Genomic DNA, 17,030 nt, shown 5'->3' on the forward strand with positions numbered 1-17,030 from the left:
CGACCCAATAAAGTATATATATTCTTGATCGTCGTAAAAATCTAAGACGATCTAGCCATGTCCGCCCGTCTGTCCATCTGTCTGTTGAAATCACGTTACAGTCTTTAAAAATAGAGATATTGAGCTGAAATTTTGAACCGATTCTTTTTTTTTGTCCATAAGCAGGTTAAGTTCGAAGATGGGCTATATTGGACTATGTCTATATACTTCATATAGATCGATCCGCCGATTTAGGGTCATAGGCCCATAAATGCCAAGTTTATTATCCGAATTTGCTGAAATTTAGGACTGTGAGTTGTGTTATGCCAGTCGACTTTCTTTTTCAATTTGGCCCCGATTGGTCCAGATTTCGATATAGCTGCCATATAGACCGATCTCGCGATTTAAGGTTTTGGACCCATAAAAGGCGGATTTACTGTCCGATGTCGCCAAAATTTGGGGCAGCGAGTTAAGCTTCTTTTTGCAATATGGCACAGATCGGTCCAGATTTCGATGTAGCTGCAATATAGACCGATCCGACGATTTAGGATTTTAGGCCCATAAAACCTACATTTATTATCCGATTTTGCTAAAATTTGGGACAGTGAGTTGTGTTAGGCTCTTCGACATCCTTCGTCAATTTGACCCAAATCGGTTCAGATTTGTATATAGTTGCCATATAGACCGATCTCTCGATTTAAATTCTTGGCCCCATAAAAGGCACATTTATAATCCCATTTCGCAGAAATTTGACACAATGACTTATGTTAGGCTTTTCAACATCCGTGTCGTATATGGTTCAGATCGGTCTACATTTGGATACGGTACCAAAAAGACCAATATTGAACAATGTCTTGTACTTATTAGACCACTCAATGTCCGTATCTTATTTGGATTATGACGAAAGGTGGTTTACATATATACCTGAGGTGGTTGGTATCCAAAGTTCAGCCAGGCTGATCTTAACGCCTTTTTACTTGTTCTTTCTTCGTTTGATAACTTTTGCTCTATCGTTTTTTTCTGCCATTCCCTCTACTTATTACTTCTCTACTCAGCAATTTAATTAATTTTGTGGTCGAGGTGATTTGAACTCATGTTTCGTAATCTTCCACGCATCCTCTAGCCTACCTACATCAATTTCTATAATAAGCATTACTGGACAGCAAAAAGTTTCGCAATTAAATAATGTTAAACAAGTAAAAACGTGCTAAGTTCGGCCGGCCGAATCTTATATACCCTCCACGATGGATCGCATTTGTCGAGTTCTTTCTCTTCATCTCTTCTTAGGCAAAAAAAGGATAAAAGAAAAAATTTGGTCTGCTATTAGAGCCATATCAAGATATGGTCCGGTTCGGACCATATAAATTATATGTTGGAGACCTTTGTAAAATATCAGCCAATTCGAATAAGAATTGCGCCCTTTGGGGGCTCAAGAAGTAAATAGAGAGATCGATTTATATGGGAGCTGTATCAGGCTATAAACCGATTCGGACCATAAAATACGTGGTTGAAGGCCATAGGAGAAGCCGTTGTACAAAACTTGTGCCAAATCGGCTGAGAATTGCGCCCTCTAGAGGCTCAAGAAGTCAAGATCCCAGACCGGTTTATATGGCAGCTATATCAGGTTATGAACCGATTTGAATCATACTTGGCACAAATGTTGAAAATAAAACCAAAGCACTTTGTACAAAATTACAGCCAAATCTGATAAGAATTGCGCTTTCTAAAAGCTTAAGAAGTCAAGACCCAAGATCGGTTTATATGGCAGCTATATCAGGCTATGAACCGATTTGAATCATACTTAGCACAGTTGTTGGAAGTTATATCAAAACTTCCAGTCAAATAGGACGAGAATTGGATCCTCTAGAGGTTCAAGAATTCAAGACCGGTTTATGTGGCAGATATATCAAAACATGGACCGATTTGGCCCATTTACAATCCGAACCGACCTACACTAATAAGAAGTATTTGTGCAAAATTATAATTGCCTAGTACTATTTGCAATTACTTTAATTTTCTCATTTTTAATTTTTTTTTTATAAATTAAGAATTTCATTCTATCAGTGAAGTCCGTTTCATTCATTTAATGAAGCCAAAAATCATTAACTTTTAAATAACGTTTTTATTGCATGCATGGAACATTTCATTGTGTTAAAGCAATTTTTCATTGGATCCATGAAAAAATCAATGAAAAATCCATGAAATCACTATGAGCCACTGGAGGGCGCAATTTTTACTCGGAATTTTGGAGACGGTATTTTTCTATGACTTTTAACAGCCATAGCAGATACGGTCCATATCGCTCAATAACTTGATATATCTCATATATATTTGAAAAAATTATTCAAAAACTTATCAAGTGGTGGAAGGTATATAAGATTCGGTACGGTCTAACAAGCACCCTTTTACTTATTTATAATGCGTTTTGACTGCTGTTTGAATGAAAAGTCGAGGCGAGGTCTAGGCTTAAATCGAAAAACCCACAATCGACACGAAAAGCGCCAATGTTTTTATATATTCACACCCAGTTATGCTCGAACTCCCTAAGTTTTCTTAGAGCAATTTTTGCAGTTATCCTATTGTTCAAAGCTAAGCATACGTTGCGGTTACATTCGAGTCATAAAGAAACACTTCCGATTTGAACCTCGCAGCTGCAACATATTTTCCCCCATCGAATATTGATATCATCATCTTGCTGGGATGTTCTTTCTCTCCTTAAACATAATATTCTTCCACACACGATCAGTATGTCATAGTCACCACACACAAACCGGCGCTGATGACGGTGGTTACGGCAATAATGCCTGTGCCTGCCTGTTCTTGCCATGGTCGATCGTTAGCGCTCTCTTGCTTTATGTGAATTATAACCCCATTAATTTGCTGTTAATTTGTTAAATGTCACTGAAAAGCAACGAAATTGTTTGTCAAAAAGGAAAACTCTTGGACAATGTCGGGCAAGCAGAGAGAACAACAGAAAACCATTGAAATGAAAATGCTAGGAACATGCATTCCCATTTCGGGGGCAAGATGACAGAAAGCGAAACAACTTGTTGTGATTTTAAGTTTAGTCAGTGATGGCCAGTCTGACTGGCTGGGGTTCTGACGGGCATGCAATTCCAATCAATTGTAAAAATAAAATTCCAAGAATGATGAGACCATAAAAATAATCTAAATTGAGGCTATAAATTGGAATATTGGGCAATTAGCATTAGACAGTGAACGTGAAAATTTTCTTAATACCTCTGTTAAAAAACACACACCACAAGAGATAATCTATCTAAACCAGCAGGGAAGTGGTTTTTGTTCAGATAGACGGCGAGGGAAAGCTTTGTTCTGATAAGTGATCGGACATGGAAGAGAACATAAAAGCCATTGCAGTGAGCTAATTTTTGTTCTACCTCAAAAAGAAACCTAAAAAAATTAATGTCATTGAGGTTTTACGAAGAAGGCATAAATATTCTGCAACGTTCGAGACATCAGAGAAGGACAAGACTATTTTTAATATTTTCAATTTCAATGGCGACAAAAGCTTTTCCTCTGGCAAAGACTTCAACTATTACTCACTTTTGCTGTAGTATTTCGTTTTCCAATTTCCTAAAGCAAACATTATCAGTACTTACTTCGGAGCTTCTCGAGCGGTTCATGTTTCGGGGTATGCGGGGGTACTACACTATGATGTGGATGCTGCGAATAGCCAGTCACCAAATCTTGACCGCCATGATGTAAATGACTGAGACTACCGATTGGCATCAAACTGGAGATGGCAGGTGAAATACTGACCGACGAACTGGAATCATGTAGACTATGATGATTGTGCAAGTGATCACTGCCGCCACCTACCGAGGCATTACTGTTCACAGTTGAACTGCCTGTGCTGCCGCTGCTCATCGCTGTGCTGGTCGTGGTGGCGCTCTCTGCCGAACCGGCTGAGCCAGCGCCAGCCGCTGTGCCAGCACTAACCAAATCCTGCAGACACAGGCCGGTTGATTCAGCTGACATTGCCTCGAGACCATTTAGTGCGCCACCCACGCCCACACCAATGGGTGCGGCCGAAACTCCATGACCGCCGCCAGCAGCATTGCCGCCGCTGGCGCGATCCATGCCTAAGTATGTGGGAAAAATGGTGGAGAATCCTTGAGCCACAGCTTGGTGTGGCTGATGGTGGCCGTGCAGCGTGGTTTGTTGGTGGTGCGGATGTAGTGGCGGCAGATGGTGATCTCTGCCGGAGAACTTCGTCGTGACGACGTCCTTAAAGTGTTGCAAAAATGTAGTCGTCGTGGTGAGGCCGGTATCGTACACTTGGGGAAAGTTTACAATTTTCGGGCCGTTTCAATTTGCCTGTCTGCTGGATATGCTAATGACAAAACTCTCAGCCTCGAAGCAATCTGAAACAAAAGACAAGAAAGAAAATAAGAATTTTGATTAGACCACAACAATTCGTAAACAAAGAAAAATGCTAAATGTTTATTTTCTTCCAGAGAGTCATTGCTGGTTGGTATGAGTGTCGGTGGTTTCTTGAGCAAATAAGATTAACCTCCAACACCACGAAGGCAGTATAACTTAACACTTGTGCATGTTTTGTGTTGGAGGTTTCTTTTTCAGCATCGTTGTTTGGTGTTTCCCCTCCAACGGTAAGAGGATAAATATTTGAGACGAAAATTGTTGAAAACTTTCAAATTGCTTTTGTTTTACTTGTTTCGTTGGATATGGTATGTGTGTGGCATTGGCCAACATTTTCACCTTCTTTTCGGTCGCAGAGGGAGGGGAATTTTAATATCGTGTTTCCATTAACTCCCCCAGGCATATGATATTCTTCTTCTCGGTTTTGGTGTTCTTCTCCAAACACTTGGTAGATAACTAAATTGTTTTTCAGTTCCATTTGTCGAAAGATAACATTAGCAAAAATACAGAGCGGTCATAAAAACATTTCAGAACAGACAAAGGTGCACAGTGGTAATGGGGTAACAACATGAGGGTACCATGTATTTGGGAAAACTTAGACTTCTTTGCCTTGAAAACTTGAATCACAGGGTCTTTTTATGACGAGAAGTAAAATGCTACGATATGTCTTCTCTTATTGCTTCGAATACTGGAAAAAAGGGATTGTTTTCTGTTTGTTTTTCTTAAAAATTGGTCTCAGCTATTGATCGGATGTAACTAAAATAGGGGCAGATGGATTTCTTTCAAAAGAATTAAAAAAAAAAACAGTAAGGAAAGGCAAAAGTACCCTATAAATACAAAAAGGGGCCCATAACTAACTCTAAACCTATTTTGATGGACCTCAGCGGATGTATTCAGATGGGTTATTAAAATTCCTGTATCAAATTTCGAGCAAAGCAAGTATGTTAAACATATAATAACTACGGTTGACAAATGACAACAAATTACCCATAATCTGACGAACGTATATATGGGAGCTACATCAAAATATAAATCAGTTTTGATCAAACTTCTTAGATATTGTGATCATTGAGGAAAGCGTTTGGTGGGATTCGTCAATAAATGCGTTTGCAGTGGCTAAAGAAGTGAAAATCGGGCGATATATATAACTGACAGCTATATCTAAGCCTGATACAATTTCTATGAAATTCACCAGTAATATTAAGAGTCATAAGAAAATCCTTCTTTCCAACTTTCAAGAAAACCGGTTAACAAATGACCATTTTTTTGCAACATTACTGCAAATCGGACGAACATGTATATGGGAGCTATATCCAAATCTGAACCGATTTCTATAAAATTCACCAGTAATATTAAAAGTCATAGGAAAATCCTTCTTTCCAAATTTCGAGAGAATCGGTTAACAAATGACCATTTTATTGCTGTATTGCAGCAAATCGGGCGAACATATATATGGGAGATACATCCAAATCTGAACCGATTTCTATGAAATTCACCACTAATATTGAGAGTTATAAGAAAATCCTTCCTTCCAAATTTTGAGAGAATCGGTTCACAAATGACGATTTTATTGCTGTATTACTGCAAATCGGACGAACATATATATGAGAGCTATATCCAAATCTGAACCGATTTTTTCCAATTTCAATAGGCTTCGTCCCTAGGCCGAAAAACATGACAACTTCAAGACAATCGGATAAAAATTGCGACCTGTAGTTTGTACAAAAATTAACATTAACAAAAATTAACAATATTATACCCTACACCAGTACCACAGTAGTGGTGTAGGGTATAATATTGCCTAAAACTCTACAAAAGTTATCTATATAAAAAAAAAAAAATTATAAATCTCTTGTATGGCAAACAATGCTGTGTTGGTGTATTCATAGGAATCAATGGATATGGAATCATTTGCTGATAACAACGAATCGAGGTTGGTCACGGTGTGCCATTACTTTTTGTAATTGTTTAATAACAATTCTTAAAATAAGTAATCGAAATAAATGAGATTAAAATTATTTTTAATGGTTTTTAACTTTGGTTCATAAGGGGGTGGAATATACAATAACAGTTTGGTACTAAAACTAAAAACCGATAATTGGTATTAAAACTAGAAGCAGTTCCGCCATTAGGCTAGTACCAAACGTTACTAATCATTTTAATATTTTATCCATACCATGCCGTATTGCTTTGTTACCATACCGAGTTGCTTTACTATCAATACCATATGGTATTGAAATGAGCACGTTTGGTATCCACTTTGCTCTGGGTGTACGAGATGCAGATTTGAATAGATATGGCACACTACTCACCTATGCCGACGACATTGATATCATAATTCGGTCATCGGGAGTAGTAACTGCAGCCTTTCAAAGAATCGAAAGAGAGTTAGTGAAAATGTGTCAGGCAGTAAATGGAGATAAGATAAAGAAAATGGAGAAAGTTTGGAACCACAACTTTGAGATAGTCCGTAACTTTAACAGACGAAGATAACACTATACAAGACATGATACTACGCGTGTTGTAACAGACGAGGCATTGCTTGGAGTGTTCGAGAGAAAGATTCTTCGTAAAATATATGGACTAGTGTGCGTTAATAGAGATTATACGTTAACGCACAAAATACAACGTTTGCGTTGTCAAGGTCATGTTGTCAGAATGGATGAAGAAGCTGTAGAAAAGAAGTCTTTTGAAGGCGCCGATAAAGGAAAACGCAAAAAATGAAGACCACAACTACGATGGAGTGACCAAGCGGAGAGCGACATCTCGAAACTGGCCGTCAGAAATTGGAGAAGAAGCTCAGGAGATCGAGGCGCTTGGGCCGATCTGCGTTTAGAGGAATAAATTTTCTGTAATCGTCAATTAAAGTAAAATAGTACTAACTTCGTCATACTTATGACACATCGAACTACTGGTGTAAGACCCCATAAAGCATACATATTCTAGACCGCCATAACATTTTAAATCGATATAGCCAAAGTACGTTCGTCTATCGGTATGTGGAAATCAGGCTGACTTTCGAAGGTTTAAAGCTAGGTGCTTGAAATTTTGCACAAATACTTCCTTTTATTGTAGGTCAGTTAGGATTGTAAATAGGCTATATCGTTAATTGTTTTGATATTGATAAAATATAAACCGATCTTGGATTTTGAGACTCTAGAAAGCTTAACTCTTAATAGATTTGGCTGGAATTTTTTACCATGGCGTAATGTATGACACTAAACAGATGTGCCAAGCACGGTCTGAATTGGTCCGAAACCCTATATAGCTCCCATATAAACCGATCTCTCGATTCTACTTCTTGAGCCTCTAAAGCGCCAAATTTATATACAATTTGGCTGAAATTTTGCACAATGACTTTTCCTATGATCTTTAACATACATGTATGGCCTTAATTGGTTTAAAGCAAACCTAGAATAGCCTGTGCATTATCCGATCTGCCGATTGCACTTCTTGAACAGCTAGAGGTCGAAGTTCTTGTCTGTAGTGTGTATCAAGCGGAGATCCTTGCAATTAAATAAGTGGTGGAATGTCTTTGACATAATGTCGTAACGACGATTGGCATAAACATATTCACAGACAGCCAGGCAGCCTTTTAATCTCTGGGGAACATATTATTGAACCCAATAACCGCCCTCGACTATCGCAGATCTCTCAACGGGCCACAGAGATACCCCAGAGAATTGTAGAGCAGACGAGCTTGTAAAACTAGGAACTACCTTAGACATTCTAGGGGAACTGGAATATGTGTTTTTGCCTCTAGTCAAATGTAAGTTAAATCTTCAGGATCAGGCCCGAAGAGCAACGAATCATATATGGTCACAAAGGGGGGGATTGTGAACATTCCAAAATTATGTGACCTAATCTAGCTTTGAAAAAGTCTTGCACTTTGCTGTCGCTGATTAGAACAGACGTCTCAGCCATTGTGTCCGTTTGACAGGTCACTTTCTGATCGGAAAACATGATGACAACTTTTGCTGAAGCTGTGAGGACGTCGAAGAAGAAGAGACTACACTGGCAGTCAGATGGAGTTCCATTTTAGGTTCTCATTTCTTTGAGAACTTGTCTTATTTAGCGGATTTGAACATTCGCAAGTTGTTTCGCAACGGTTGGAACTATAAAGCATTTTCCTTCACCTGTTCACAATGAAGATAAACGTCTAAATTAATCTGATGGCAGAATGCCACTTACATGTAACGTAATCTAACCATGGTCTAAATGGTATATAACGTGATATAGCTCCCACATAAACCGATCTCCTGATTTTATTTCATCATATAGGGCGCAATTCTTGCCTAAAAATTCCCATAATAAAATCTACTGTGGTCTGCCACATCCAAGCTAAGTGTGTTCCGAATCAATCCATAGCTCCTATAGCATAGCAACTCTTATCAATTATCCTTTGTTTGTCTATAAAGAGATAGCGTGCAAATAGCTTGACAAATGCGATCCATGGTGGAAGGTATATAAAATTCGGAACGGCCGAACTTAGAACGCTTTTACTTGTTCATGTTAAAATCTGATGCTGCTAACTACCATGTTTTTTGCCATGTCTTTTAGCCGCAACTTATTATCGGATGTTAAATTTTCCGACTGTTAAACCAAAGACATTTTCTTTCCCTATCTTCGCATTAAAAACTCCCAGATGGGTTTTAATATTATGAGCGTGAAAGCGGTCGCATTTTCTTTTTAGACGCCCGTAGTTAAAATCATTGGTCTGCTCGTTCTTGTTTTCCGTCGGGGCTTGTGCCCATAAGGCTGATGTAGGAAAATTTGGCCAAAAAAGAATAGCCTTAAATATGGGAGCTTTTTTTTATCCCTTAATAGGATTATACACTTTATAGGATCTTATACTAATATTTCGAGTTGTTACAAACGAAATTGTAAAGTTAGTATATCCCATCTTATATTGAAGGGTACAAAAGTAGGACATTTAGAAAATGAAGAAACTGGGAGTCATTTGAGCTTCAGTTCGCGTACAAATTCGAGGTGAAAGGTTGTGTCCGTTGATATATAGCGAATTACATTTAACATTTATTTTGAAATCGTAAACAAACTTCATTAATTACAATAAAATCCCTTGGGTAATAGCATAATTTTTGTGTGTACCTGAGTACCTGAACCTGCATTCATACCAAGTATGCTTAGTTCATGAGCTTATACAACTACCATAACATATTAACGAGTTTCCCGATTTGAATTAACCCAAATAATTATGGACTGCATCTGGTCAGAATCAGCCTATAACCTTATTTAGCCTCTTAATCTGAAGTGCTCTCCATTTGACTTCTTGAGCACCAATAAAGACTTTTTAAATATTACAAAATATGCAAAGCTAATGTAATTTACTGCCAGAATCGCTAGAATTTGGTACTCGATTCGTTTACGAAGCCATCAGAAATCAGCTGATTTTATGAAGGGAAATCAGCTGATTTCATTGAATTGAAGATGAACTCGAATTAATGATTCTGCCAATAAATAGATAAGGTATATATACTTAATGACAAATAATATGTTTCTACTTCTCAAAACACTGTCTTTTACCATTCGTTGTCGCATGCCACAGCAATGTTTATATGTTATCTATTTGTATATACATATGTTTCAATTGTTATACGAACATTTATTGTTCAAGCAAATAGACAATGGTATGAATGGTTGCTTACTATTCTTGCTTTTATGACAGAAGTCGTCCCTACACTCATAAAATGAGAAAATATTTACCTTTCTGTTACGATGTTTCCGTCCTCAGCGTTTTTTTTATGGTTTGCCTATTTCAAGAACTCAGCACTATTATTAGTAATTAGTCCATCACCACTATGTAAGTGGTAAATTTTTTTTGTTGCTTTTGAAACGATTACCACAACATCTTCAGATTTATGTTGAGGGTGCCTGTTCTGGAATTTGAAAGTGTTTGCTTCTTTGGAGTAGAGTCAAGTGAGAATGCTCAATGAATTTTGAAATAATTCTTTAAGAGTTACTTTGCAGCTATTCATTGATAATGACAAATAACTATCAACATTGGCAATTAGCGTCACGATTTGAGATTTACGGAAAACTGTTTTAAAAATTGTCAAAAATCATGTAAATTAAGCTAATAATCTTGTAAGCATTTTAAAGGGTGCTAAAGCATTGGCATTCATTTCAACTCGGACCTTTCAAATATGTGTTGTTCGCGAACAAACACGATTCTACTGAATTCTCTTCACGGTTTCCACATTAGAGGTATTTTTATACCCTCCACCATAGGATGGGGGTATGCTAATTTCGTCATTTCGTTTGTAACACCTCGAAATAGGCATCTAAGACTCCATAAAATACATATATTCTTCATCGTCATGACATTTTAAGTCGATCCAGCCATGTCCGTCCGTCCGTATGCCGTATGTCCGTCCATCTGTCGAAAGCACGCTAACTTTCGAAGGAGTAAAGCTAGGTGCTTGAAATTGTGCAAAAATCGGCACAAATTGTGAAAAATTATTCCTTATTAGTGTAGGGCGGTTGGGATTGTAAATGGGCCAAGTCGGTCCTTGTTTTGAAATATCAGCCATATAAACCGATCTTGGGTCTTGGGGCGCAATTCTTATCTGATTTTGCTGAAATTTACCATGAAGTGTTTTGGTGTCTCTTCCAACAACTGCACAAAGTATGATTCAAATCGGTTCATAACCTGATATAGCTGTCATCTAAACCGATCTTGGGTTTTGACTTCATGAGCCAATAGAGGGCGATATTCTCATCCGATTTGTGTGAAATTTAGCATGAAGTATTTCATTATGACTTTCAACAACTGCCAATAATATAGATCAAATCGGTACATAGCCTGATGTAGCTGCCATATAAACTGTTTTGGGATTTTGACTTCTTAAGCCTCTAGAGGGCGCAATTCTTTGCCGATTTTTCTGAAATTTTTTACAACGGCTTCTTCCGTGACCTCCAATGTACATATCGAATTTGGTCTTAATCGATCTGTGGCCTCATACAGCTCCCACTTAAACCGATCTCCCGATTATGCTTCTTGAGCCCCTACAAAACGCAATTCTCAACCGAATGGACTGAAATATAACCCAATGACTTCTATTATGGTCTTCAACATTTAATTCACTTATGGTACGAATTGGACTATAACAGCATAATAATATGTATCCATTATACCACGCAAAAAAATCGACAAATGCGATCCTTGGTGGAGGGTATATAAGATTCGGCCTGGCCGAACTTAGCATGCTCTTACTTGTGTTTTTTTAATATCCTACACCACCACTGAGGTACAGAGTATTATAACTTAGTGAATTTGTTTGTAACACCCTAAAGAAAGAGAGATAGACCCATTGATAAGTATTCCGATCGACTCAGAATCACTTTCTGATTCGATTTACCTATACACACATAATTTGTGTACAAACTACAGGATGCGATTTTCATCCTATCGTCTTCAAATTGGGTATGGGCATGTTTTTCGGCCTAGAGACGAAGCCTATTGAAATTGAAAAAAAAAAATTGGTTCAGATTTGGATATAGTTCCCATATATATGTTCATTCGTTTTGCAGTAATACTGCACTCCTAGAGCCACTGCAAGCGCATTTATTGACCAATTTTGCCAAAATTTTGTACAACGCTTACCTCGACGACTTCTACAATGTCTATAAAGTTTGCTTGAAATCGGTTCAGATTTAGATTAAGCTCTCATATATATGTTCGTCCGATTTGAACTAATATTGCAATTATGTGGTCATTTGTTACGGATTCTTTCGAAATTTGGCAAGAAGGATTTTCTCTTAAATCTCGATATTAGTGAAATTCATAGAAATCGGTTTAGATTTAGATATAGCTCTCATATATATATATATATATATATATATATATATATAGGTATATATATATATATATATTTATATATATATATATATATATAACTTCTAGAGTCACAGCAAGCGCATTTATTAACCAACGCTTTCCTGGACTACTGTCGCAGTATCTGAGAAGTTTAGTCGAAATCGGTTCAGATTTAGGTATAGCTCTCATATATATGTTCGTCCGATTTTGAGAAATATTACAATAAAGCGCTCATTTGTTAACCAATTCTCTCGAAATTTGGCAGGAAGGATTTCCTTATGACTCTGGACATCACTGCTGAATTTTAGTTTGTTTCTCTTTCGAGACGAGCTCAATAATCGGAGATGCAAATGGAAAAGGAAAGCCAAAGATAGCAACTCACACCAACCATTTTGGTACGCGTTTCGTCTTCGGTTAGAAGACTTTTCAACCATATTAGGTGTGATGGCTTCAAGGGTCGTGCGTTGGTATGTTGTATTTGAATCGTATTAATTGCAAAAAAGCATCTATGATACAGTTACCACATTAACCAAGCTCGACTACCCTGCTTATTAGCTGTACTTTTTCCAATGCATTTATTTTTGTATAATGACAGACTTTCTGCCTGTGGTAAATTACACCTCTTCCGTACCACACATGATTCTGATCATCTGTTGCAAGTTGTATTGATGGCTTCGAACGCTAAGACAACGGCAATAGCTCACGCTGTTTCTCCGTGTGCCCAGGTTGCTGAATTTCATAGAAATCGGCCCAGATTTAGATATAGCTGTCATATATGTATATGTAAATGGAGACCACCGTAGCGCAGAGGTTAGCATGTCCGCCTAAGACGCTGAACGCTTGGTTTCGAACCCTGGCAAAACCATCAGAAAAAAATTTCAGCGGTGGTTTTCTCCTGGCTGGCAACATTTGTGGGGTACTATGCCATGTAAAACTTCTCTCCAAGGAGGTGTCGCACTACGGCACGCCATTTGGACTCGGCTATAAAAAGGAGGCCCCTTATCAGTGAGCTTAAATTTGAATCGAACTGCACTCATTGATATGTACGAAGTTTGCCCCTGTTCCTTAATGGAATGCTCATGGGCAGCATTTGCATATGTACATCGCCCAATTTTCACTTCTAGAGCCACTGCAAGCTCATTTTTTGACCAAATTTTGCACAACGCTTTTCTCGACGAGTACCATTTTATCTGCGAAGTTTGTTCGAAATCGGTCTTGAATTAGATATAGCTCCCGTATATATGTTGGTCAAATTTTGGCTAATTTGCAATAATGGTGGCATTTTTGAACCGTATTTATTATAGTTTGAATATACTTGCTCGAAATTTGATATGGATTGTTTAATAACCCATCTGAAAACATCCGGCGAGGTCCTTCGATACTGGTTCAGAATTGGACATAGCTACCACTTTCTACCTATAGGGTAGGTGTAGGGTATTATAAAGTTGGCACCGCCCGACTTTTACCTTTCCTTACTGGTTTTAATTACGCTTGGAGGTGAGTCCACCTAATCATTTGTCTGCCTGCTAGATATCCCAGTTTCTTCCTTTTAGATGTTATAATTTAAGACATCATACAAATGTTTGACGTAGATAAACAAGAATCGCTAAAATTCCCTTAAATTGGGAATCCGATTGCCATATTTCTAATAGTCTATACACATAGTAAAGTTAAACATTCAAATTGCAGTAGTTTTCAAATACCACACACATTGCACAATTGACTTTTCTGTGATTTTTATTCCGAAAGATGACTTTCAATCTGATTTAATTTTTACACTTGCAATAAATCTCGCAGTTTTTGCCTACATTTTTAATTCATTTCAAATGATTGTTAACTAATTTTAATCTTTTTTTAATTCACTCAACAAAGAAATCTCAGCAAAAAAAACTACAACGACATGTAATAAATTGCCGTCAAGCCCCCAGCAAGCCAACCAGCCAGGCAGTCAGTCATCGCATTTGCCAAATGAAAAACTTTAATACAACATAAACAATTTAATCCGACCTGGGATCAAAGAGAGATCAACTTTATTAGATTAAGATTTTGTTGTTTTACAATAACGACAACAACAACAAAAAAACGGAAAAATTATTAACAATAAAGGGGTGGTTGGGGCCACAAATGCATGTGTTTGCCAAACGAAAGCCAAAAGTACGAATAGTTTATCAGGCAATTACAGAGGCCATTAGTCCCAGTGAACAATGGGTTAGTTTGTTTGTTAGGCTGGCTTTCGAGTATATCTTATATAGCCAGACACTAAATGAAAGCGAAAGCGGGAGCGTCGCTTGCTTCTGTATATGGACAACAATTAAATTCTAAACAAAAATGCAATACCATTAATTACACTTTTGCCCACCCGGGCTGTGCAAATGCTTGCTCTGTCTTTGGTGGTGTGTTGTTGGCTGCTTCTTCGACTGCAATTGCAACGCATGCAATTAGAGATGCTAATGCAAATATTTACTAGGGTTGCCAGATAGTGCAAAGTGTTGTGATATTGTGCAAATATTTGCCTTGGTTAACGAACGCTGCTGGCATGGCGTAAATGTAAGTGCATGGGCAAGTGAGAGATTGCTGGTATTTATGTGTGTGTGTGTGTACCTTTGGTGTTGATGGTAATAACGGATCATAAATTTAAAGTAGTTTCTAGTTTTATGCGACTTTTTTGCCACTGCACATTTCGATTTATTATTTATTTGGAAATTTTATCGCTGGACTTTTCTTGAATGTTAACGAACTATCTCACAGCTAAATATTTATTTGCACGGCAAACATATTGCTATTGTTACTTTATTTTCGCAAGCAATTTATGAACGTTGTCAACGGCTGGTTTTTTATTGATTATTGAATTTCTGATTTATAATAGTCGAATCAAAACAACCGTCGACCATAGAAAGTCAAATGTGCTGATGTGTGTGAATCATCTAATCGGAATCTTTGAGCCAAACAAATATTCAATGTCACATACGATTAGTGCAAAATTATAATAACTTCGTTTTAATTCTCTGCATATGTATATGACATTATACCCACCCACGAAGGATGGGAGTATATTCATTTTGTCATTCAACAACACAACATATCGAAATATCCATTTCGACCCTATAAAGTATATATATTCTTGACAGAGTAAAAATCTAAGACGATCTAGTCATGTCCGTCCGTCTGTCTGTTGAAATCACGGCACTGTCTTTAAAAATAGAGATATTGAGCTGAAACTTTGCACAGATTCTTTTTTATACCCTCCACCATAAGATGGGGGGTATACTAATTTCGTCATTCTGATTGTAACTACTCGAAATATTCGTCTGAGACCCCATAAATAAATAAACCGATCTTGGGTCTTGACTTCTTGAGCCTCTAGAGTGCGGAATTCTTATCCGATTAGAATGAAAGTTCGCACGACGTGTTTTGTTATTATATTCAACAACTGTGCCAAGTATGGTTCAAATCGGTCCATAACCGGATATAGCTGCCATATACACCGATCTTGGTTCTTGACTTCTTGAGCCTCTAGAGTGCGCAATTCTTATCCGATTGGAATGAAATTTTGCACGACGTATTTTGTTATGATATCCAACAAATGTGCCAGATATGGTTCAAATTGGTCCATAACCTTATATAGCTGTCATATAAACTGATCTTGGGTCTTGATTTCTTGAGCCTCTATAGGGCGCAATTCTTATCCAATTTGAATGAATTTTTGCACGTAGTATTTTGTTATGATATTCAACAATTGTGCCAAATATGGTTCAAATCGGTTTATAACCTGATATATCTGTCATATAAACAGATCTGGGGACTTGACTTCTTATGCTTTTAGAGGGCGCAATTCCTATCCGAATTGGCTGAAATTTCGCAAGACGTTTTTTGTTGTTACTTTCAACAACTATGTCAAATAAAGTACAAGTCGGTTCACAACCTGATTTAGCTGCCATATAAACCGATCTGGGATCTTGACTTCTTGAGCCTCTAAAGGTCGCAATTATTATCCGATTTGCCTGAAATTCTGTTCGACGTATTCTCTCATGACCATGAACATACGTGTTTATTATGGTCTGAATCGGTCTATAGCCCGATACAGCTCCCCTATAAATCGATCTCTCTATTTTACTTCTTGAGCCCACAAAGAGCGCAATTCTTATTCGAATTGGCTGACATTTTACACAGGTCTCCAACATAAATATAATTTCATTGTGGTCCAAACCGGACCATATCTTAATATCGCTCTAATAGCAGAGCAAATCTTTTCTTATATCCTTTTTTTGCCTAAGAAGAGATGCCGGGAAATGAACTCGACAAATGCGATCCATGGTGGAGGGTATATAAGATTCGGCCCGGCCGAACTTAGCACGCTTTTACTTGGTGTTCATAAGAAAGTTAAGTCCGTAGATGAGTTAAATCGGACTATATCTTGATATAGCCCCCATATATACCGATCCGCCGGTTTAGGGTCTTAGGCCCATAAAACCCACCACCACCACTGTGGTACAGGGTATTATAGATTTGTGCATTTGTTTGCAACGCTGAGAAGGAGAAGAGCTAGACACATTTATAAGTATACCGATCGACTCAGAATCACTATCTCATTCGATTTAGCCATGTCTGTCTGTCCGTCTGTGAGTCCATGTTTTCTTGTAATTAAAGTGCAGGTTGTATTTGTTGTCCGATTGTCACAAAATTTTGCACATGTCACTTTTTTATTCCAAGAACAAACGCTATTTATTTTGAAAAAAATCGGTTCAGACTTAGATATAGCTCCCATATATATCTTTCATCCAATATGACTTTTTAAGGCTGTAGAAGCCACAAT

At 37.7% G+C, this 17,030-nt stretch overlaps 1 protein-coding gene across 1 annotated transcript in view; it reads right to left on the reverse strand.

Moving 5' to 3' along the window:
• Positions 1-17,030, reverse strand: part of LOC106096085 (pituitary homeobox homolog Ptx1) — a 123,604-nt gene that overhangs the window by 90,799 nt on the left and 15,775 nt on the right. Inside the window, exon 2 of the mRNA XM_059363382.1 lies at positions 3,600-4,364. Within this exon, the coding sequence (XP_059219365.1) occupies positions 3,600-4,080 (481 nt within the window). The 5' untranslated portion in view covers positions 4,081-4,364. The remainder of the gene's footprint in view (positions 1-3,599; positions 4,365-17,030) is intronic.

Source organism: Stomoxys calcitrans, chromosome 2 (assembly GCF_963082655.1).
Source record: "Stomoxys calcitrans chromosome 2, idStoCalc2.1, whole genome shotgun sequence".
Taxonomy (NCBI): Eukaryota; Metazoa; Arthropoda; class Insecta; order Diptera; family Muscidae; genus Stomoxys; species Stomoxys calcitrans.